The following is a 24760-nucleotide window of genomic DNA, read 5'->3' as shown; positions in this document are numbered from 1 at the left end:
AAATAAATTGGAAACAAATAGCTATAGTCTTCTGCATGGAGGCAGATTTGTATGCATTTTTGATCTTCCTTGTAGAAAGCACTTGTCCTGTCTTTATCGGGGACTGGGAAAATAACTGCTTGTTCTTTTTGACAAAAGGTATATACAGACTCTCTGCAGCTGCACGTGTAATTGAATTTCAGTCTCTGTCTCCACCAGAAGCAATTCTTGCTTATGTGACACAGCTTGTGCACACAGAAAAGCACTTTGACAGACTGTCCTTTGACGTGATTTGTTTACAGCAACCAGCACTGTTTTTGGACAATAAGAGGTTAATTGAGCAGATTTGGAATATTGTTATTTCTGTGCTTCTTGTTTTCTCTTTGTAAATAGTAAAGGATAATTATAAAGGGAAGAATCCTTTTAAAAGATGTAAATCAGATAATCCATCAGATCTGTGATGATCACTGTTTGCAAAGGCATCTTTAGGGAGTAGATGCAGAAAGTGATTACTGAACACATGCCTCGTGTTTTGATGATTGCATTAAATGCTTTCTATGGGACAACGTTCATTGGCCAGGAGAGATTGATTTAAATAAAAAACAGGCCAGACCCTTTGTAAAGAGGAGGAAAAAAAGGAACCGAAATCTACCAGTATGTGCACCATTAATGTTTAAGATAGAATGATACTGGATATGCTAAATTGAAAGCAGTTTTCCGCAAGAGAGTAGGACTGTATTTGAAATGGTGTAGCAGCTGTTGGCTATTGCACCAAAGAACTGCAGATCTGACAGGGTCACACAGTACTCTGTCTTCATGCTGCACTGGATTGAGGGTGGCGCAGGCACATACAGTCACTCATATAGTTGGCTGTTACTTGATCTGTTGGTTCATTCAGAAAGCTCCCAGTAGCATCTAAATTGTATAATGGCTGTTGGGGATGGTGAGTAAGATTTTTATGTTTGTACATATCCATTTTTTTGTGTAAGTTTGTGTTGGCTGAAACCATTTTTTAATCTCTAAAATATTTTGGACAAATATTATTGCATATTTTCTGTGAACTAATTGTTTTTTGTTGCTTTACCACTTTTAGTGCATTTAAACTGATAAAATAGAGAATAGCAATTTGATTTGCAAGCCAGATACTTAACTCTGTCATTATTTTGTGTGGTGATCATGGGGAATGTGGCTGAAGAGGATGTGTCATGTGTATGTAAATGATGGGGAAATATCCAAATACTTTTGTAGTGAGAAGACAGCTTCTGGAGCAAAGGCTGATTCTTTTGAAGCAAGGTTTAACCATATTAAGTGCATCAAAGTCTTCAGTTATTCAGGTTGACATCTTCTCTGAGGTGCTTAGCATCAGCTAAAGTCCCATCATGCAAGGATAATACAAACACCTAAGGGTTTCTTTAGACACTAAAAATATTAACCTTAATACAATATTTTGGTAAACTTTTTTTTTAAAATCAGGTCTTTGGATTTTTGTGGCATTTTCTGTAATTGAAATAGCTATTTTAAATAGGTTAAATGTCTCCTATTTGCATTTTGTATTGGCACATCTGTCCAACAAATAGAAAAAATGCTATTACCTAAGTGTTTATTTTAACAGAACTGGGTAGCATCTGCTGAATGTAGTGTGTTAACAAAAAAAAAAAACTAAAAAAAAACGTAACCTAGCCAATATTTTAGGGTATTAATAAAAGGTTTACTTTTAGAGCTAAAATATAAATACAAGAAATAAGTGGCGTGTTGTTGTATTTTCTTCAGCTATAATAGCATTGTTACATAAACCAATATGAATGGTCCAGTATTACAAGGCAAATGAAATAAGTTGTTTATGCTTTGATTAGATATAGTGCATGTGGATAAAAATGTGGCATAGCTTGGCTTTGTTTACTTTTGCACTTTTGCCTGAGGTGATTGTATAACTGGATAGCCTTGGTAACCTTCTTCTGATAGTTCAGACAGGCTTTCAAAAGTCTTGTCTGACTTGAAATATTTTATGTGGTTCTGTGTGTGAATATGCATATATATATACTTTAAAAAAATCGTCTTAGAAGACAAGCTTATACTTTAATCTTGCTAAAATGTATACATGGGAATCTTGAGAGAGTTCTCATTTTCTAAGTCACCCTGAAAGTTTTCTTTCAGACTTGAGCTTTTTGATATTCATCCTTTCAGCTAGTAGCTGTACAGTATTGCAATCAGAATAGCCCTTAAAATTGCTGTATTACAGTTCTAGAAATATTGTCTATTGACATAAAAGAGAGACTATTCCAGTTACATGAGTTAGATTTTTTTTCTTGATCATGAAGGACACTTCCTCTCCTCCCTCCTCCCACCATTGGTGCAAGTTGTTTTTGACCTTTAAACACTGCCGTTTTACTACTTTTCTGTAACACTGGCAAGCTCCATTATTTTTCTCAGAAAAAGATCATGGATTTATTTAGGGAACTAAACAGATTGTAAACAGTTTCACTCAGGTTTTTATGTGACGTACCTTTAATTATATTGCTTTTCATGTAAAGTATCTCTCATTCATGTTCTAAAAATGGTTTGTGGAAACTTATAGTTCAAGGGCACAAACATGTTAACAAATAACCATATTCCCTCAACAAGGCTAAAGAATTTTTTAGCTCTGTGATGAATTCAGGTTTACAGAGTTGGGGGTGGTTGTGGAGCTCTTCTCTGTATAAATTCATTCGTCATTAGCACAAGAACTAAGAACAAAGTACTGTTCAAGCAGACAGCTGACATTCTGTGTAGGAGCTTTGAGCAATAATGTCAGATACAATTAACAATGTGTAGGATGATTATGTAGCAGTTTGTCTTGCTTAAATCTACTGCTTCATACATTTATGAGGAATTCAGTCTTCTGTTATTGCATAGTGGAATGATTAGGATAAAGAAAACATTAGTAACTGTGCAGTAAACTTGATCCTTTTTAATAATTTAAATGTAGATTTTGCCATATTGGTTTTGTGTTCTAGATAACCATGCCTACGGGCTAGTAAACACTTTGAATATTTTTTTAAGAAACTATATGTAATCCTGGTTTTAAATCTTCATGCTTCAGAATATTGTTATTTTTTCTTTTGTAACAAAGAGAAGTCAGTAGGCCTATTGGTTTTGTTTATGTGCAGTTTGTGAAGACCTATGTTAAAATTCTGGAAAATGTTATACAGGACTGTTATTAAATTCACTATCCTGAATTTGTACTGTTGAATCAGCTTCAAATTGGATTAAAAGCAAACCCTGTGATATCTGATATAAAAGTTCAGCTATAGAGATATTGTAAAGATAAGATGGTTAGCTTACAAATTCTATGTGAGGATACTGGTATTTCAGAAACGAATTTTTGGTGGGCAGTCTGGCTTATTGTAGTATGTTTTTTGCAATTATGCAGTTTTCTCCAGAATACAAACAAAGGTATATTAAAATATGTGGTTACTAAATTTTGAGTTATAATTTTATTTACATTTACGGTTCTAATCACCATAATGAATGTGGGGGACAGTTAGGGGTTTTTATTTGCTTTCAAGTCAGTTGTCTCAAGCTCTCCAGTGTTTTGTTTGAATGCAAATATAAAAAAAATTATAGTATATCTCAGACAACATAAATGTTTCAGTTTTCATTGTATGGAATATGTTCCAACACGACAATAACATTGTGTCTTATTTCTGAAGGCATTTCACATATTTAGGTGATTGTAAATGCCTGGTTGCTTTGCAAATCAGATTCTGAGGCTGCTAAGGAGAATAAGTCAAGAACTGTTCTTGGCACTGGATTTCTTGTGAGCTGTTCCTTGAAGAGGATAATGCAGCTGTCTTTATCTGCTGGTAACCAGATTAGGGCTTTTAGAATGTAGCTAATATAATTGTTGTGTACTACATCATCAGTTCAGGGCGATACAACACCCTTCTTCCTAGTTTGTAATTCAGTTGTTTCATCAAGATTTTGACACGTTGACTGTAATTAGTTCAGTGGTGTTTTTTGTCATTTCAGAGGCACTGGGCTGCCTTGCTCAGATTTGAACAGAAAAATCGGGATATGGATAAAAATTCATTCATAGATAAAACTAGATCTGTGAAAGCAGAGGGAGAGGGGGCATATTAAAACCACTCTGATTTTCCTCAGATAATAGGTCAAATGTATTGTACTAACAGACCTAGGGCATTGAGGACTATCTAAAAACATAATCAGATTTGTGAGAGAACACACTTGTCCACTGTATTGTACTTTTATTATACTTTACTTTTGTTGTGCTACACATTTCCCCTTATATTTTAATTCATTTGTATCTGCTGATCAATGGGATTTCTTAATAGAATTCCATCATACTTACAGGATACTTCAGTGTTAAATTTTGTAAATTGTCACATGCCAGAATTTGATCTCTGAGTATAAAGTGTATGCACAATTGGTTTGGGGAATATGGAAATTTACCTTTAAATTCCACTCTATGTAATAATATGTAACAATTTATGCTTTTGCCTACTTTAAAAATATTATTGTATTAATACATAAGCCATCCTAGAGCACATGTGCTGTTATCTCCTATCTTACTGTTCCCTGACATTCCTTCTTAAACAGCAGTGTCTTTAGTAAATCCTTAACCTGATTTACTGCTTCCTGTAAAATTTGGATGCTATACAGTTTCATGATATTTTATTTCTGGCTGTAAATATTTTACATTAATGATTTATGTAGCTTTAGAGATATGTGAAGATTTTATTGTGATATTTAAAAAGCATCCAGTGGGAATGCACATCAAGAATGGACATAGCCAAGAAGTTATTTCATTTTGTGAGAAGTCAGTTCCCACACAACAGATTTCACTTTATGTGAAAGATGGATGTGACAATCTCTTCTTCATGCTTGGACTAAAATATATTTGTGGGACACGGCTATGTTGCTAAGGACCAGCCCCAGCTCACTTCCTAAAAAAAGTTTTTTGCAGATAATGGTAGCCAGAATGTACTCTGCGGAAATGGAAATAAATCAATCAATTCCCACTTCAGTTCTTTTATAAACATGGTCTCCCCCCCACATGTTAATTGTGCTTACAAACTAGTATTTTTCCTAAAATATCCTTCCATTGCTACTACTGCTGTAGCTCCCTCAGTGTTAGCAATGCTGGGAACAGTAATGTTGTAAAAAGGCTTCATGGTGACTGGCATTTTAACCATCATGTCTAGACCTGCAGGGCAGATCGGGATGACATCGGGTTTGATGCTGCTCAAGTACAAGTTAGTAGAAAAACTCCCATTGACTCTAATGGAACAAGGATCAATCTCATGATGATTAGAATGCTGGCTGCTGCTGGCACCTTGACTATACTAGGGCACCTACAATTGCTACCAGCAATTTAGCTGCACGGGGGCTGGCAACAGTATAAGAACTTGAAGGAAAAACATGTGGTGTAAATGAGACCAAAGGGCATATGAAGACTTATTGAGATAAAATTTTAGCTAAGCATAATTATTGAGCAAATAAGCATATCTTGGTACAAATATTAATATGAATGTAACTTCTTCCTTTTTCTAACTTTTATGTATAATTAATAATTACACCCTGAGCAGCAAAGTAACTGGAAGAAAAAGGAAAGAGATGTATTCTGACAAGTTCCCACAGCTCCAGGCTTAAAACATTTTTATAAGAGGTTTATGATACAGTGAGGGAAATTAATTTATATTCAGAATACTATAAAAGTGTAAACAATCTTTGTGGAATTAGACAAATTCAAAATTATTGATTTTGGCGTGTTTATGTAATGTTTTAAATGTAAGATTTATTGATGAGTGAATTAAACACTTAATTCTTTATCACAAATTATACTTATTCCTATCTATGGAAACTAAGTTGCACAGGAATTGTATTTAAATAAATAAAAAGTATAAAAGTGAGGGGGGAGATACCTCAGTTAATTCTATGGCTTTATTTGTTGGATAATTTTCCCCTATTCTCAAGTCCTTAACCATCTCATTCAGAAAGTAAATTTACAAGTTGTGTAGCAAGAAGAATACTTATCAATATGTATGCTGAGAGAGAGGCAGGTGGGACAGAACAGCATGTGCTGAGGAACCTCACTTCTAAAAATGTTGGGAAGAGGATGGGGCTAGAATATAAGAGTAGTCAGTATCTACCTTATTCCTGAGTGTTTTTTTTAAATACAGTGGAACCTGACCAAACTGGAGGATTCTAAAATATTCTAGAAAATCCTTGTTTCTGCTATCAGTTTTCTAGTCTGCCTTTTCATTGTGCTGAACACTCATCCTCCTGAAAATCAGACCACATTAAGGTGACTCTAGTTGGGCATTGAAAAGTACTAGTCACTTCTGAAAATGTAGGCCAAATTATACGGGGAGAAAAGTTTTAATTTCTGCCTCACCGTATTTAGCATTCTTTCTATCCATAAAACATCCATGTTTATTTCAAAGCACTAGTAATTCTTTAATTTTCAAAAACTTTGGAAAAAATCTGTTTTGCTCTGCATCTTAACTTTTTAATTAAGAAAATAGTCGAGGATATTAGAGAGGAATAGAAAAATGGTTCATAGAAAATATAGTTTTAAGCCTTTATCTGTTTGTTTAACTATTCTCTCTAGTACAGTATGTAAAGGTTGATCTAAAACTAAGGCAACTGGAAATTGGGAGCAATCTGCAGCATTTTTAAAGCAAATTAACTCCAAAGCGCACATGAAAAACCACTTTCTTCAAAAACTATGTATTTGAATAACTTCTAAATAAAATTTACATAATGGGTGTTGACTTTCTTTCTTTAAAAACAAACAACCTTGACCCTGACATCTTTTGTTTTCTTCCTCAAAATTTTCCTGCTGAGACCTTGTAATTCCTGTACTTCTTTCCATCCCCCTCCCCGTGGCAAGTTTATAGTGCTCTTAGATGATCTTCCTCCTTTCAAGAATATTTGGGGGAAAAGGGGATTGATGACACACCATATATGTGATACATCATTCTCTATATTTGTATTTTAAAATTTACCTTATTCCTGTGAAACAACTTTTTCAATTAATTTAGCCCCACTGATGCATACCATCCAGATACCTCTGTCAAAGATTATCAGCAGTGAAATAACTTATTTTGAGTTTTAAATGGTGGTTATGAGGTAACAAAGTCAACACCCATTATGTAAAATGGGGCAGTTCAGACTTTTCCTAGAGCTAGTGTGTCTACCTGCAATCTCACCAATGCAGAATGTAAATCTGGTTTAATAGTCCTTTTTAGCCACTAGAATGACTAGAAAGTTATAAGTGCAAAATAACAGTAAAAATGGTGTTTGGGGCATTCCTGTTTCTTTTAGTGACTTCATATCAAATTTACTCTGTTTTCAGAATATAATCTGATTATTTTTAACAGCTAACAGTGAAAACTCAATACAAGATCTGAAAGTTGACAGCTGTTGTTTCTGCTGCACATATAATTTATAGCAGTAGTGTTTCTGTGAGCCATGTTCTGCCCTCAGTTATATTTGTAGAACCCCATTGGGATGAGAGAAGTCTAGCCCAGCTCAGTCTCCAATAGCTTTCTAGCTGTACAGAACTAAGGAGCAAATCTGTCGAGGAAGAAGTTGCGGTTGATACTTAATAACATTTTAGGATAGGAACATATGTTAAATTTTGAAGAAAACATGGGAAATATCACAAATCTATGGAGAGAGACCCCACATCCACACACTAGCATGGATTTTCTGTGATACTTGTTTCAAGTGACCTTACTTCTGACCAGCTTGTAGTTGCTGTGTAAAGGCAAGGTTGATTGTTTGTTTATGATCTAGCTCACAAGCCTCCCCATTATTATATAGTGTCCCAGTTATCAGATAATCAGATGGTAAGACCCCTTAGTCCTTAATATAGGTCAATTTAAAATACCTTGTTTAGGTGTGAAGGTTCTTTACAGCTTTGTCTGTCTGAGGCATAAACTCCTCTGAACATACTACGTGGTCACTCTAGAAGTATTTTAGCTTTAAAGAACTGAGTATAGGATTTTGTATGGCTTTTATAGAACATCCCCACCACCCTCAAACAGACAAAATAGCATACAAGTTGCTATGGGGACAGCAAAAATGGCCCGTCCTGTAATAGTTTACTTTGAAGAATAAGTCCTTGTAGTCTCTTTAGACACATTTAAACAAAAACAAAAAAAAACTTTGTGTGTGTCTAAAACAAGGAGTTGTAATTTATGAACCAATAATGATTTATATAGTCTCAAGTTTGCAACATATATGATGGCATTTTTGTGGCCATTGGCATGTTTTCTTATGTCTGTTAGATTTCATTTTTTAAAATGATGGCAATATGTTAACCAAACAGTCTTTACAATAAAAAATGTTTTCTATTCATTTATAGACTCATAGATTCTAGGGTCAGAAGGGACCAATGTGATCATCCAGTCTGACCCCCTGCACGAAGCAGGCCACAGAACCCTACCCATCCACTTCTATAACAAACCCCTAACCTATGTCTGAGTTATTGAAGTCTTCAAATTGTGGTTTGAAGACCTCAAGCTGCAGAGAATCCACCAGCAAGTGAGCCATGCCCCATGCTGCAGAGGAAGGCGAAAAACCTCCAGGGCCTCTGCCAATGAAAATTCCTTCCCGACCCCAAATATGGCGATCAGCTAAACCCTGAGCATGTGGGCAAGATTCACCAGCCAGCACTCAGAAAAAAATTCTCTACAGTAACCAAGATCCCATCCCATCCAACATCCCATCACCGACCAACAGGTATACTTATCTGCTGATAATCAAAGATCAATTGCCAAAATTAGGCTATCCCATCATACCATCCCTTCCATAAACTTATCAAGCTTAGTCTTAAAGCCAGATATGTCTTTTGCCCCCACTACTCCCCTTGGAAGGCTGTTCCAGAACTTCACTCCTCTAATGGTTAGAAACCTTCGTCTAATTTCAAGTCTAAACTTCCTAGTGTCCAGTTTATACCCATTTGTTCTTGTATCTACATTGGTACTAAGCTTAAATAATTCCTCTCCCTCCCTAATATTACTCCCTCTGATATATTTATAAAGAGCAAGCATATCCCCCCTCAGCCTTCTTTTGGCTAGACTAAACAAGCCAAGCTCTTTGAGTCTCCTTTCATATGACAGGTTTTCCATTCCTCGGATCATCCTAGTAGCCCATCTCTGAACCTGTTCCAGTTTGAATTCATCCTTCTTAAACATGGGAGACCAGAACTGCACACAGTATTCCAGGTGGGGTCTCACCAGTGCCTTATATAACGGTACTAACACCTCCTTATCTTTGCTGGAAATACCTCACCTGATGCATCCTAATACCGCATTAGCTTTTTTAACGGCCATATCACATTGGCGGCTCATAGTCATCCTGTGATCAACCAATACCCCAAGGTCCTTCTCCTCCTCTGTTGCTTCCAACTGATGTGTCCCCAATGTATATCTAAAATTCTTATTATTAATCCCTAAGTGCATGACCTTGCACTTTTCACTATTAAATTTCATCCTATTACTATTACTCTAGTTTACAAGGTCATCCAGATCTTCCTGTATGATATCCCGGTCCTTCTCCGTGTTAGCAATATCCCCCAGCTTTGTGTCATCTGCAGACTTTATTAGCACATTCCCACTTTTTGTGCCAAGGTCAGTAATAAAAAGGTTAAATAAGATTGGTCCCAAAACCGATCCTTGAGGAACTCCACTAGTAACCTCCTTCCAGCCTGACAGTTCACCCTTCAGTACGACCCATTGTAGTCTCCCCTTTAACCAGTTCGTTATCCACCTTTCAATTTTCATATTGATCCCCATCTTTTCCAATTTGACTAATAATTCCGCATGTGGAACCATGTCAAATGCCTTACTGAAATCGAGGTAAATTAGATCTACCGCATTTCCTTTGTCTAAATAACCTGTCACCTTGTCAAAGAAGGAGATCAGGTTGGTTTGGTATGATCTACCTTTTGTAAAACCATGTTGTAATTTGTCCCAATTACCATTGACCTCAATGTCCTTAACTACTTTCTCCTTCAAATTTTTTTCCAAGACCTTACATACTACAGATGTCAAACTAACAGGCCTATAGTTACTCGGATCACTCTTTCTCCCTTTCTTAAACCAGAGAAGGTTAGCCTATTGATGCTTTTTGGGAAGAGGGACTGGATTTGGGAATAGTTAACTAGAGCCTGAAATGTTTGGCAGCTTTCAGTGGGAATCACTAGTACTGGTGTGCTTTAGGCCAGGTTTAGACTAGAAACTTTTGCTGGCATAGCAATGTTAGCTAGAGGTTTGTGGTTTCTTGCAACATTTCTATGCTGGCAAAAGCCTTAGTGTAGATGCAGATATACTGGTATAAAAGTACTTTAGTCAGTGTAGTTTATTTTGCTCACCAAACTGGTATAATTTATATTGGCAAACTTTTTTTTTTGTGGAAGGGGGACAGTATCAGCTTCACCTACACTTGGTGGGTTTTGCCAGATACCTATAAGACCAAACTTTTTAGTGTAGATTAGGCCTTAGTCTGAAAACCTCTATATGTAGAGTGGTGTAAGAAAGTGTATAAAACAAGCCTTCATTAAGCAACTGCTTAACTGATAACCCATATCACCTTTCTTAGGAGTCTTTTAATTTTGACTTCTTAACTGAAAAAAAGGAGTTTAGAATTGAATTTAGTTCTAGAGTTTTATGTTCACAAAGGTGAAGTTTTATCCTTAACAGAGTTAATAGTATGGAATATATAAGAAGACAAAAATAGTATTGATCTATGATTCAGTAAACAGAAAAGCAGAAGATTGATCATATTAACCATTCAGGTTTTCAGAATTAAATTACACAACCACAATAGAAAATAACACTTATACTCAGTGGCTGTCTGGGAAAGGTGACTTTGTTTAGATTTTTGACCAAGAGTTCCTCAGAATAGGGCCTCACTTGTGCCAACTGATCATCATCTCTGGTGTTGCTAACACAACAGAGGAAAAACAAAGCCAGATCACAAAACAATTTGGTTAATTACTTACGTGCCAATTTACCAAGGTCTCCTTCCCGATGGATTTATAATAATCAAACCTTTTAACTTTTTTTCCAATTATTAGCCCCAGGATTAGATTAACACTAACTACCGGAGACAAACTCCTACATTTGACACACTGTAAACTGAGGGCAGTTCAAAAAGCTTACACACTTGTTGTCATCCTATATTTGTATACACCTAGATCTTGAAAGGAAGCTTGAAATTATTAACTACGATACACATGTACAGTGTTCTACAATCTTAGTTAAGAATAGCCTGTTCAGCTTCAAAGCTACAATCTTGATTAGAACCTGTTACAAAACAACGTTACACATTGTAACTCTTTGACAATCTTTAAAACACAAGCACGTGCTTTTCCTTACTAGTTAGGTACCCAGTTTCGGAGAGTAATCAGTTGACTGATTTGGGTCATTACCCAAGAAAAGGTCTCTGCATTACTTATTGCCAGATCTTTCTCCAGCCATCAGCTTTTAGCTCAGTTGTTCACAGCAGGAGTTGACACTGCAAACACAGGTGGAGTAAAAGATGGACACAACTATCGTCTTTTCCTTGTGCGCTAGCAGGTAATGTGAATTGATGGGAAAGAGACAGTTAAAGGTGTCTGTCTGAGATAGGTAGTTAGTGTCATGATGGGGACTCCTAGGTAAGCACCCAGGACCAGGGCCGACTCTAGGTTTTTTGTCGCCCCAAGTGCCCCTCCCCCCCCCAAAATAAAAACCCTCTGGGAGAGCAACTGCCAAAGTGTCCGGAATGCCACCCCTGAAATTGTGCCCCCACAAGCACGTGCTTGGTTTGCTGGTGCTTAGAGCTGGCCCTGCCCAGGACTGTAGTCTTCTCCCTTCCAGGTGTCTTCAGCTTTTGGAAAGTGATATGCTGAAGGAAGCAGATTGTTTTATCCTATTTTTTTGGTGGTCCAAAGTTTATTCCTTTTCTTGGAGGTTCTGGTGCAGATCGGTCAGCTGGTGATCTATACTTCTAAAGATTTGAGATGTCCAACTAAAATGAGTCATCCTCTCTATCCAGTTTTTGAGTCCTTGAGGCTGGGACTGGAATTTCACAGTCTCTGTGCAATACATCTTTTCACACCAGCTTGTATAAGGCAAGTTAGGCCATAACTGTTGGTACAGCCATATTGTAATATATCTTGAACGCCATGGCAATACGCCCTTCCCTCTATATGATATTCATATTTTGGTATTCCAATATGGAATTAAAATATTTATCCCATCCCTAATTTAAAGTGAATTAAAACAAATAAAAAATAAATTGGCTTCCTTCCATCTCTCCTTCCCCAGCTATCTGCCACATTGATTAAAGGAGACTAACAATTTTTAACATGTGCATGACTGTTCATTGTGGCATAGCTTCAAACTGCCAATCAGATTACTCTTCAAGCTTGTTCATTGTTCATTTTTTTTATTTAGCGTGCTATGTATGTTAAAAAAAATCACTATATTATCCCTTTAAAATAAGGGAAACAAAAACATTCATTTTGTTACTAGAGGAATGTTTTTATTTTGTTCATAAATTGATATGCTAGTTCACACTTTCAGCACTTGTGCAAACTTGAGTTTGATTTTATTTAACTTCTCCTTTGAAATGGTCCATAATTAGATTATTCTATCAATTCAGGCTGTGAAAGATCAGTTTAGCCTGTCTGCACAGATATTGTTGAAAACATCTTGTAATTTTAGTAATAAAGCAAATAATGATGTATGGAAGCTCAGTGTTGTAAATATTAAAACTGATTTTATCCTGAGATATTTTGTCAGGGCAAAAAGCCAGAAAGATTCTTAGCAGTGGTCTGAATAGAGTTGCTGCGGCTGGATTGCATTTGGCAAAGCAAGAAAGGAGGAGATCACATTGGTCAAGATGCAAGAGGAATTTTAGCTTTGGGGACTGAGGAAACGCAGGATTGTAGAGATGTTTTGTGGAAGGATTTGGAGACTATGTGTGTGTGTATGTGTATGTTTTGAAAGTGCTAAGTGAAGGAACCTCCAGATTGGACCCGAGTGAAAGTAATAGTATTGTCTATTGTGATGAAGAAAGGAGAACGCAATACGTAACTGTTTTGTCATAAAATTGCAGTGGGTTTAACTTTTTGTTGCTTGGGATTGTAGCACACGTGTTTCACTCTCTTTACCAGGTTTAATAATTGGGGTTGTAGGTATGTGGTAAACTTTCAAGCAATGACATGGACAAAGACTTCATTGATAGGAATAGAGAGGAAAGATTATCTTTTTTGCTAGTGTTTTAGAGGGAAAAGTGATGGAATGCTGATGCTTGGATGTGTACGAGGGAGAAGAGAAGGTGTCTAATTCTAATGAGCATGTGGGACTGGTAAGGTGCTGATGGGTTTGGGAGGAAGATGTGATTCAGCATGCCAGGTCCTGTTACTGACACTTGGATTTAATCTCAATAAGTTCCTGTTGTCTGTGTGACTACTCTGTGGCAACCACTCCTTCAAATTTGCATCCTGGTTGTCTGGAAAAGCATATTTTTCCTGCATTCCATCAAAATCAACTAAAGTATGATGAAAGAGGCGTGTGTCAGCCATGCTCATCTTTGTGTGAAATCTGAGTCCAGGTTTATTAGAGTAGTTTGGAATATGCCAAAGAAATATTCGAGGAGGAGAGGGAGACATTTATTAAAGATGTACTGTGTGAGAAAGGTGAGAGAAAACATTTACCATAGTGCCTTACCAAATCTGTTACAAACCAGCCAAGGTGAAGTTGCCCCAAAGAACTGGGTTAAGAATCTTTGATAAATTGTATTTACAGCAGTGGTATTGTAATTTGTCATTCTCCCTTAAGAGCTCCAAGCAAGAATGAACATGACAAGGTGAAGTTTAGGAAAAATGTACATTGTATTTTTCAGCAATTTCCCAGAGCCTGTAATTATCAATGAATGAAAAATCCATATGTGCATTGAACTCCAGATCTGCGGCATGTAGATAGTCAAAGCCATACTTTAACTCCCTCCTCCATATTTGTTCTGATTTTTCAGTAGGCCATGCTGAGACAAATAGTATGCCCAATGCACAAAATGAAAAGGATAGTAACCACTATTCAGTGCCTTGTACCAGACCAAGGAAAAACAGGGCAGAACCATTTAACTACTATAGGAGTATGCCGTAGGAAAAATATTCACTAAACTATCCAGGGGAAAGAGAAACTGATAATGAAGATGCAGCTGGAGAACAGAGAGAATGCAGGAAGATTATATTGAGACAAATCTTTTGTGTTTTCAGTCTACTCATGGTTCCCCATGCACGTTTCCTATTCCCATCTTCCTCATATCGTTCAGACTCCGCAGACCTCAGTTACGTTGACGTGATAGAATATTTCTTCTATTAAACCCACTGATTTTTTTTCTTCACTGGGATTGTTATTAATTGTGTAATTTCTACAGATCAACAGAAGATGCTTTCATACATGAAATGTTTTTATAATTGTCCAAATAGTGCAAGAATTATACCATTCTCTTGCTCCCACACTCTTCTTCATATGAGAATTAAACATAATCAGGAAGGTTTTTTTTAGTTCACGTGGTTTTCTAACGCAGAAAAAGACTGGCAGGTGGAGACCCATCCTGGATTTAAGAAATCAAATTCATGAGAACACAATGTTTCAAAATGGTGACTCTAACCACAATAATTCCAGTATTAAAGAAGTGAGATTGGTTCTCAGCCGTCGACCATCAGGACTCTTATTTTCATATTACCATCTAACTGTCACACAAGATTCCTGAGATTCACCCTAGGGAAGCAACATTCACTCTAGGGAAGCAACCTACCCTTCAGCCCATCCACTGTCCCAAGGGTTTTTTCCAAGGTTCTTGCTGTCGTTACAGTTCACCTACACTGACACGGCGTAATGATATTTCCGTACTTGGCCGACTGCCTCATATGGGCACCAATCGTGGCTAGAAGTGATAAATGCCACGCAGAGCACGATAACCTTTTCACAAACCTAGGGTTGCAAATAAACATGCAAATGTCCACATTGGTTCTTGTCCAAAAGTTGGAATTCATAGGAGCCTGTCTCAATACTACCCCAACAGCACGTCCTCGTCCTAGTCACCCTAATTTCAACAGTGAGGAACAGCCCACAAACATCCTTCTGAGCTTGTTTACAACTCTTGGGGCACATGTTGGCAACTACGTTTGTTGTCAAGCATGCCAGATTCCACATGAGATGCTTGCAGGCTTGGCTTTGAACAATGTATATACCGCACAGACTCTCTCAACAGATGCCTCAGAGTGCCACGCAGAGTAAAAGACTCATTAACATGGTGGACGCAACCAAAGAACGTCTGCTCAGGAGTCCCTTTCCAACAAAAAACTTCAACCATGACAATCATGATAGGCACATGTCTAATAGATTGTGGGGCGGGAGAACATCTACTCAACAATACAGTCCAGCGGAGTCAAACCTGCACGTAAACTTACTGGGACTAAAGGCAGTTCAAAATGTATGCGAGCACTTTCTCCCTCTAATCAAGAACAATGCCATTAAGATCCTCATGGACAATATAGCATGCATGTTTTATATAAACTACCAATGGGGAGCACAATCATACTATGTACAGAAGCAGTATGCCTTTGGAATTGGAGCATCACCAACAACATAGAGATACCAGCATCCTATCTGCCGGGATGCCAGAATACAACAGTAGATGTACTAAGCAGAGGTTTCTCAGAAACACACAAATGGGAGATGGATCCCAGAATTCTCAAATTATTTTCAAACTATGGGGATTGCCCAACATAGATCTATTTGCAACGGCTCAGAATGCCAATTGCCCACAATATTGCTCCAGAGCAGGGTTGGAACACCATTCCCTAGGCGACACTCGCCTCCCAAAGTAGGAGTTGTCACTGATGTATGCATTTCCTCCCAGCCCACTCCGAAGCTGAGTCATACATGCAGGACAAATCCAGGGTCATTCTCATAGCGCCCACATGGTGCAGACAAACCATGGTTCCCTAACTTGCATCACATGGTAGTAAAACCACCTCAAACTCTTCTCTTAGTACCTCACCATCTATCTCAAGATGCGGAGTGTGCCTGTCACCCCAACCTCACAGTACATCTGAAGGCCTGGTTACTCTGTCTGGCTTGGGTTGAGAAGCCCTGTTTTGAGGAAGTAAAAGTATATTACTGAACAGTGGGAGACTAAGTACAAGAAAGACATATCTGTAAGTGGAAATGATTTTCTGCACTTGGTGCCAAGATAAACATATTTTGCCATAATCATAACACACACACACCCCAACTTCAGATCCTGGACTTTATATTAGGACATAAAAAATCAGGGCTATCCACAGGCTCCATCACAGTATACTTGGCTGCTATTATTTCCTTCCATGACAAGTGGACGGGGTCACTATATTTGCTCACCTGACGATTAAGCACTTCTTTAAAGGCATTGAAAACACTTCCTCCACAATAAGAAACCCTACACCCATGTGGGACCTCAGCCTCATTCTACGCGGACTCATGGGAAAGCCATTTGAACCCCTTGCAACCTGCTTTTTATTGCACTTGACTATGAAGGTGGCTTTCCTCAATGCCCTCATGTCCACCAGGGAGAAATAGGTGCCCTAATGGCACACCCACCTTATACAACATTCTTTAAAGATAAAGTAATCCTAAATTCATACCCACCATTGCCTCCCCCTTTCGTTTATACCATTTACTTACCTGTATTTTTTCCTAAGCCACATGTGGACGGGAAGGAGGCCTCACTCCACACATTAGATGTTCGCAGAGCATTGAAAGATTAAAAGCATTTAGAAAATCACCTAGACCAAACCATCTCAAAACAGAGACTATCCAAATGGATATCAGGATGTATTCATCTGTGCTACCAAAAGAACAATTTACAAGCTCCACCACACATACTCTACCAGAGCACTGGCAGCATCTGTGGCCTTTCTCAAAAATGTCCTTATCACTCACATTTGCAGAGCAGCTACCTGGACATCAGTCCATACTTTCACTAAACACTATGTTTAGAGCAGCAGTCCGCATTGAATACTCATGTTGGACTTATGATGTTATCCACCATCAGTAGACCAGCTCCGAAGCCCCTTCCTTTCACTGAGGGGCACTGCTCAACAGTCACCTAAACTGGAATACCCACAGGGACACTCCTTGAAGAAGAGAGGGTTACTCACCTTGTGCAGTAACTGAGGTTCTACGAGACGGTTGTCCCTGTGGGTGCTCCACTACCCACCTTCCTGCCCTCTACTTTGGCCTTTCAGGCCAATTCTCTGAGGTAGAGAAGAAAGGGGGATGGTTAGCTGCATACTGTTATGTAACTGCTTGGAGGGGTGTGAGATGGCTATGGCGTGCGTGCGGCCCAACCGGCCATTGCTGTCACAAATCTCCAATTACAAGCTCAGGGCATCAAGACACCTAAAGTGGAGCACCCACAGGGACAACCATCTCGAAGAACCTCAGTTACTATACAAGGTGAGTAATCCTCTCTTCTCTGCTGTTCCAGTGGCAAAGTACTGGCAGAGGACATCTCTTCTGTTAGCTTTCCCGACTTTGGCAATTCACTCTCTACAAAAGCTTCTCCCTCAGAAAATAGGTATTACCAGGCTGGATCAGACCTTTGTCCATCTAGTCCTATATCCTGTCTCCCAGAATGGACATCACCAGATTCTTCAGATGAAGGTGCAAGAAGGTGAGTAAGTAGATGTGGGATAATCTACCCCCATCAAGGTCTCATCCTAATCTCTAGCAGTGAGACTGATTTAAAACCTGAAGCATAAATTTTTCTTTCTTCTGAAACTTATCAGTATAAACTACCATAACTCCATATAATCTTGTTAACTGTATAAATCTCCAGTCTCTCTTTGAATCTTGTTTCATTCTTGGCCTCTCCAACATCGTGTAGCAATGAGTTTCACAGTCTAATTTACATGTTATTTTTTGAGTGATAGTCGTTGTTGTATTCCACTGAGTGTTAAGCATTCACACCATATGCCCAGAGTCACAGAGTTTTGGAAGTAATATCCAGTGGTCTATGCATACTCCCTGACTCGCCTCGTGCTTCCGACCAACACGATAAAGGGTGGGTTGGACTGACTGCATCCCCAGTTTCTTCCCACAGCTGCGTGGTCTAGGTTGGAATTTTCAGTGACCATGTCTGTGACGCATTTCAAAAAGACCGTAGTTCTCGTTATTTTTGCCAGTTTTATTTGCAGTTTTACTAGTTTATATCTTTCCTAGTTAATAGTTTTAATGTTAATTTTAAAATAGCTTTGGTTATTTTTTCCTCCCACACTGAACCTGTGGATGGGTGCTGGACTATGCCCAGGACTCTGGGCTTGAAATTTTGTGCCTCCTGCCCACCATCCTCCTTGGTCAGTGACAACCGTCAATGCTGCCTCTACTGCCTGGGAGAAGCTCACATCGTAGCTAGGTGCAGGATTTCCTAATCCTTTCCCAGACAAACCCAAGAAGGCTGAGCCCTTCATCTCTGCGGAGCTGGTCATGAGACTGCACTTGGAGTTAGACTGGGGAACCGCCCGCATAATTTGGCTTGATTCAGCGAGGAGCTTGCCTCCTGCTACTACATTCAATTCCAGTGCTGGCAGGATCACCTCCAGGGACGGAGCGTAATCAGGAAGTTTGAAAGTACTCCCATAAGCATGGGTCTGTCTTTTCATCTAAGTCCAAGAAAAAGGACATTCCCTCCACTAGCTTGGCCCAAGGGGATTGAGCTCATTTAAGTGCCACAAGCATGAGAAGAAGACCCAGAAACTATGGGAGCCAACTGTCCTGGGCATTGAACCGCCGTACCGCTGTCACTGGCACCCCACAAAGCGTGAGAACTGCCCATCCAGGGAAAGATATCAGTGTCAGTACTGATGTCTGGGAAGGAAAGAGTGCCCCTGACACTGGGAAGATCCGGATTCTTGGCTGAACCCCAAGAGGTCTTTGCCTTACCCAACCCAGTGTCATGTCCTTTGTTGGGTCCCTCTCTTCCAGGGAGATCATATCCCCTCCATGGGATGTGCCTAGGACAGGGGTGGGCAAACTACGCTCACGGTCCAGATCCGGGCCATAAGCCATTTTAATCCATCCCGTGAGCTCCTGTTTGAGGGTGGGGTCTGGGTCTTGTCCCGCTCCGGGGCTCCAGCTCGAGAGCAGGGTTGGGGACCGCTCCATGCGGCTCCTGGAAGCAGTGTCATGGCTCCGCTCCAGCTCCTATGCGTAGGGGCAGCCAGGGGGCTCCACTCTGCACATTGCCCCTGCCCCAAACGCCATCCCCACAGCTCCCATTGACTGCAGACTGGGCAGTGTGCAGAGCCGCCTGGCTGTGCTTCCAGGTAGGAGCCGGAAAAGGGACATGCTGCTGCTGCTGCTTCTGGGAGCTGCTTTAGATAAGCACCGCCTGGAGCCTCTCCCATGCCCCAGCCCCCTGCTCCAGCCCTGATCCTTTTGAACCCCTCGATCCCAACCCTTTCATCCCCAGCCACACCCCAGAGCCCGCACCCCCAGCCGAAGCCACCACCTGCACCCTGAACTCCTCATTTCTGGCCCCATCCTGGAGTCTGCACCCCAAACCAGAGCCCTCACTCCCTTCTGCACCCGAACCCCAATTTTGTGAGCATTCATGGACCGCCATACAATTTCTATTCACATATGTGGCCTTTGGGCCCACCCCTGGCCTAGGGTATGCGGTCTCTTGCCCTCCTCACAGGTACTATATTAGGTTCCATTAGCTCCAATGGTACCGCCACTAGAACCGAAGTCCACCTTCTCCCCTTCTGATGAATCAGAAAAAGGAGAACAACAACCTCTTCCATACTGCTTCTATACACCATCACTGAGACATGCACATCCACGGGAACTACTACTCCCCGTCCTCATCACAGCCACTGTTACCCCATGCCATGGGGACCTCTGCAACCTCCGGTGGAGCTGGTTTATTGACCATATTGGGGGCCCTGGGCACAGTATCCTCTCTCGGAACCTGCCTGACCTGCAAGAGAATCACCACTTGCTTCCCCCCAAAGGGATCCATCAAGCAGGTTCATAAATCCAATAGTGGAAGAAGGATTTTACACCCTGGTCGTGGTGGTTCTACTGGAGCCTACTAGGGTTCCCATCCTCCTCACTGGATGAAACGGTAACTACATTATCTCCCTCCCCACTAGGTGACTTCCCAGAGTTCCAGGAGCTTCTAAGGAGAGTTGAGGGAGAATTACACATCTCACTGGAGGAGGTTCAAGACTCGCAGTGTAAGCTCTTGGATATCCTACACACCTCAGCACCGGGGAGGATAGCACTCCCAACTAACAATGCCATATTGGTTCCAGCCAGAGCTGTATGGCATACTTTAGCCACATGTTCTGGCACTTCTAAAGGAATTGAGAAATGTTACTATGTCCCAACCAAGAGATCAGAATTCCCCTTCTCCCACCCTGCTCTAAACTCGCAGATGGTTCGTTCAGACTACTTCAGGGAGGACCAAGCAGCAACATTCTCTGTCCAGTGGGAACAAGAAATGGAAGTGCCTCAATTTTCTGGGGAGGAAAATCTTCTCTTCCTCCAATTTGCAATTCTTGATGGACAGCTATCAAGCACTATTGGCTAAATATTCCCTACTATAACAAGATCATGCCTGCTTCCAAATCCTTGTCAGGGAAGGGAAACTCATAGCTAGAACTGCCCTCCAGTCCAAAATAGAGATACCTCCTCTAGGGCCATGGCCACAGCTGTCATGATACATAGGGAATCTTGGCTTCATGCTTCTGGTTTTCCTAAGGAGGTCTAGAACACCATCAATTACCTCTCCTTTGAGAAATCCCATCTTTACAACCATATACACTCCTGCCCCAAAATGTAAGTTCCGTTGCTTGTTGCCCACACATACGTACAGGTCTCCTCAGTTCTATCACCAGAAGCCTTACAAACCTCCACAAAAATGTCATCCCGCCTTGCTGGTTTCCTCGTCTCAAATCTAGCCTGAGGCCAAGAGATATTGTTGATACGAGCTCGAGAGCTGCCAGCCACAGACCTAACACTTTGCCATCCCTCCACTCCCTTTGGGGGACCCACCCCCCATTGGGTGTTGCTTATCACTCATCACTCATGGAGTGCAATACTGATGGACAGATGGGTGCTTGGTGTCATCCACCATGGCTATACAATCAAGTTTGTAATGCTACCTCTTCCAAAACCTCCCTCCTCATCCCCCTTTGGGGACCACTGTCATGTCAGTATCCTCTCCCAAGAAGTTAACTCCTTATTGCATCGGGAAGCAATCCAGCACATTCCTCTGGAATATCAAGGAACAGGGTTCTACTCAACTTACTTCCTGATCACCATGAAAAATGGCAGTCGGAGATCAATCAACCTCTGCTACCTCAATCGCTTCATCTGCAAACTCAAGTTTCATGTGTTCCCGTTGCCAGTGATAATTCCATTCCTAGAAAAAGGCATGTGATTCACAGCTCTCAATATGAAGAACACTTACTTCCATGTTGACATTCATCCCACTCACAGACGTTTGCTCAGATTTATGGTGAACGCTGATAATTTCCAATACTTTCCTTTGGAATAGTTACCACTCCCAGAGTCTTCACCAAAGAATTATCCATAGTAGCAGCTCAGATCAGGTGTTATGATTTTCTTGTTTTTTCCATTCCCTAATGACTGGTTCCTGGCAGCCATGCCAGGAAGCCCGTGTTATTAACCTCCAAACTACTCAACCTCCTTGCTTCACTTGGAGTCAGTGTCAACATAAAAAAAATTGATCCTTAACACCACACGGTCACTAGACTTCATCGGGGCTACCATAAATTCTGTCACGGCTTTGTGCACCTAGGTGACCCCTTTCGTTAGACTTCATTTTCACTGCCTTCAGACATGGCTCCAGTCTGTGCACTCACTGAGCTGTCACTCTGTGGACCTCAGGCTGACGTTTCTGCCCAAGGTACTGTCATCCCTTCTGTCATGGACAGACTTACATCACATACATCTGGGAGTTCCCTTTGTTTCCTTTTCTCAGAGCAGAATTATCACCAACATGGCCCTAGTAGGCTGGGGAGCTTGTATGGACAACTGCACAGGGGAAGGCACATGGATGCATTTTGAATCCAGAATGCACATCAGTATCCTGAAACTTTGAGCAGTGCGAAAGGCATGCAAATCCTCTCTCTCTCCTTCATTCACTCTCAGCATGTCCTCATCTTGTCAGACAACAGCCCCCTTGTTTCTGATATAGAAAACCGTGGTGAAGAGAGATTGTCGGCTCTCTGCACAGAAGCGATCAATCTCTGGAATTAGTGCATCAGATGTCAAATCACTCTATCCACAGCCTATCTACCCAGGATCCAGAGTGTGCTTGTGGACTTGCTCAGCAGACACTCTGCAATCTCCCATGAATGGGAGCTTCATGATATGGTGCTATGCAATATCTTCAAACAGTGTGGGGACCCCAACCAGAGGTAGATTTGCTTCTCAGATCAAAAGCATCCATGCCATGTTCTGCTCCAAGGAAGCCATCAGATATTGCTCCCAGGGTTACACTCTCCTGCTCTAGTGGTCACTGGTCAGACCAACTCAGCTATAGGTTTCCTCCGCTGCCACTCCTACCTTGAATACTTCACAAAATCCAACAAGACTGGGCAACAGTCATCCTTATTGTCTCCACCTGGCCCAGAAAATTCTGGTTCCCTAGCTGCCTCTGCATGTCGTTCTGTCCTCCGATTTCCACCCCAAATTTAGGCAATTTCCTGGCCCAGCATGGTGGCAGAATCAAGCACCTCAATCCACATTCACTCTATCTCAGGGCGTGGTATTTGGATGGGCATTTATTCTAAAATGGGCATGCACCTCAGCTGTACAAGACATTCTCTATAACAGGAGGAAGGACTCCACTGAACAAAGTTACTAGGCTAAATGGAGGAGTTTTTCCTGTTGGGCCCAACATAAAGGAGTTCTACCAGAAGAGGTGGAAATCCCCCTGACCCTGGAATACAGTTCTATGCCTGAAGTCACTGGGTCTCACCCTCATCACTCTGACAGTCCACCTGTCTGCGATCAGTGCATTCCATCCACCTGTGGAGGGTTGCTCTCTTTTTACACACCTGCTAACCCCTACATTTCATAAGGGCCTCCTCAAAACCTTCCCTCCCCTTCGAATGGTCGCACCTCCATGTGACTTGAATTTGGTACCCTCAGGTTTAAGGAAACCCCAATTTGAGCCACTGGCATCGTTCTCCATGTTCCTCCTTTCAGTGAAAGTTTCCTTCCTGGTTCCTATCATTTCGGTTCCTATCACTGTAATGGCAGACCCTCCATTCAGTCTTCCACAAGGAGAAGGTGTCCTTAGGTGATATCCCACTTTCATATTAACCAAGATTCACTTACCTGTTTTCTTCCCAAAACCACATACCTCTGCAGAAGAATGTTCACGCCATTCCCTCAACGTCTGATGTGCTCTAGCTTTCTACCTGCAGAGAACAAAACCTATCAAGAAGTCCCCTAGAATGTTCATTGCAATAGCCGAGAGATTCAGGGGACAGACCATCTCCATCTGGAGAATCTCCAAGTGGATTTCTGACTGTATCACACTTTGCGACCAAGTGTCAGGCCTGCCTCCCCCTACCAGAATACAGGCTCATTCCACTAGAGCTCAAACTATGACTACAGCCTCCTTCCAGGGCGTGCCTCTCATAGACATATGTAAAGCAGCCACATGGAGTTCAGTGTACACCTTTTCAATACGTTACATCCTGGTGTAGGACTCGGCAGCGGATTCTTCCTCTGGCATGGTGTTCATCTGCACAACCCTTCCTTCTTATCCTCACACCATCTGCCAATGTAGGTTCTACTTATAAGTCAACCTTCATGGAATATAGTAGGGACCATCACTCAAAGAAGAAAAGGAGGTTACTTACCCTGTAGCTGGAGGTTCTTCAAGATGTGTGGTCCCTGTCTGTATTTGACTTCCTGTCCTCCTCTCCCTCTGTTTTGGATCTTTCAGATTTGCAGTGGAGAAGGAACTGGAGACACGATAAGTCCACCCTGCCCTTTATTGCATTGGATGGAAACAAGGGGAGTCAAAGCGCCTGCGCGAACCAATGGACACTACTTTCAAAATTGATTCAGGGCGCATGGTGCTCATATGTAACCCTCTGTGGAATACAGATAGGGACCACACATCTCTAAGAACCTCCAGTTACACGTAAGTAACCTCCTCTTGAGTGAGAAGTATGTCCATTTATCAGTTTTGAGTTTTCCACTTTTCATTTTTGCTTATACCATTTTAGCTTTCAAAACTGTTATGCAAAAGCAACTAATGGAAACTGTTGGGATAGTCAGTATTATTGCACTTTATTTCTGAAGTCCACCTCACTTACAGACTTCAATAGGCACATTCAGTAGCCACTCACTTCCTGAATCATCAGCTGACAGTAGCCTGACTTTAGTGTCATCAGAGTATAGTTTTGTTAACTAAGTGAGCAAAGGTTAGGCAAGGTCATCAAGGATCATGATAAGGTCTCACACCCAGATATGATTAGTGATCTGATGGCATGATGTTAGTTACTGTTGTTGCTATGCAACATTTATATTGCAGTAGTGCCTAAAGGCTGCAACCAGCTTGAGCCGTAATGTGCTAAGCATCGTACAAATATGATAGCAGATTATAATTGTCAGAATTCTAATATCCACATTAAAAATGGATAGATACTCCAAATATAATTGACTGTGAAGGCTTGAATTTT

General features: G+C 40.7%; 1 protein-coding gene across 26 annotated transcripts in view; it reads left to right on the top strand.

Annotated features, from left to right (window-relative positions):
• The window catches only part of CLASP2 (cytoplasmic linker associated protein 2), a 292183-nt gene that overhangs the window by 82685 nt on the left and 184738 nt on the right, over positions 1-24760 (top strand). Inside the window, exon 1 of one of the 26 annotated variants that reach the window (XM_030551255.1) lies at positions 488-922. The exons of the other annotated variants lie outside the window; for them this stretch is intronic. Within the exon in view, the coding sequence (XP_030407115.1) occupies positions 907-922 (16 nt within the window). The 5' untranslated portion in view covers positions 488-906. Of the gene's footprint in view, positions 1-487; positions 923-24760 lie in introns of those variants that run through there. 26 annotated transcript variants of the gene reach the window in all.

The sequence above is a fragment of the Gopherus evgoodei genome, chromosome 2 (genome assembly GCF_007399415.2).
Source record: "Gopherus evgoodei ecotype Sinaloan lineage chromosome 2, rGopEvg1_v1.p, whole genome shotgun sequence".
Classification (NCBI taxonomy): domain Eukaryota; kingdom Metazoa; phylum Chordata; order Testudines; family Testudinidae; genus Gopherus; species Gopherus evgoodei.
Note: the sequence above shows the minus strand (reverse complement) of the source record. Positions and strands in the feature narration are given on the sequence as shown.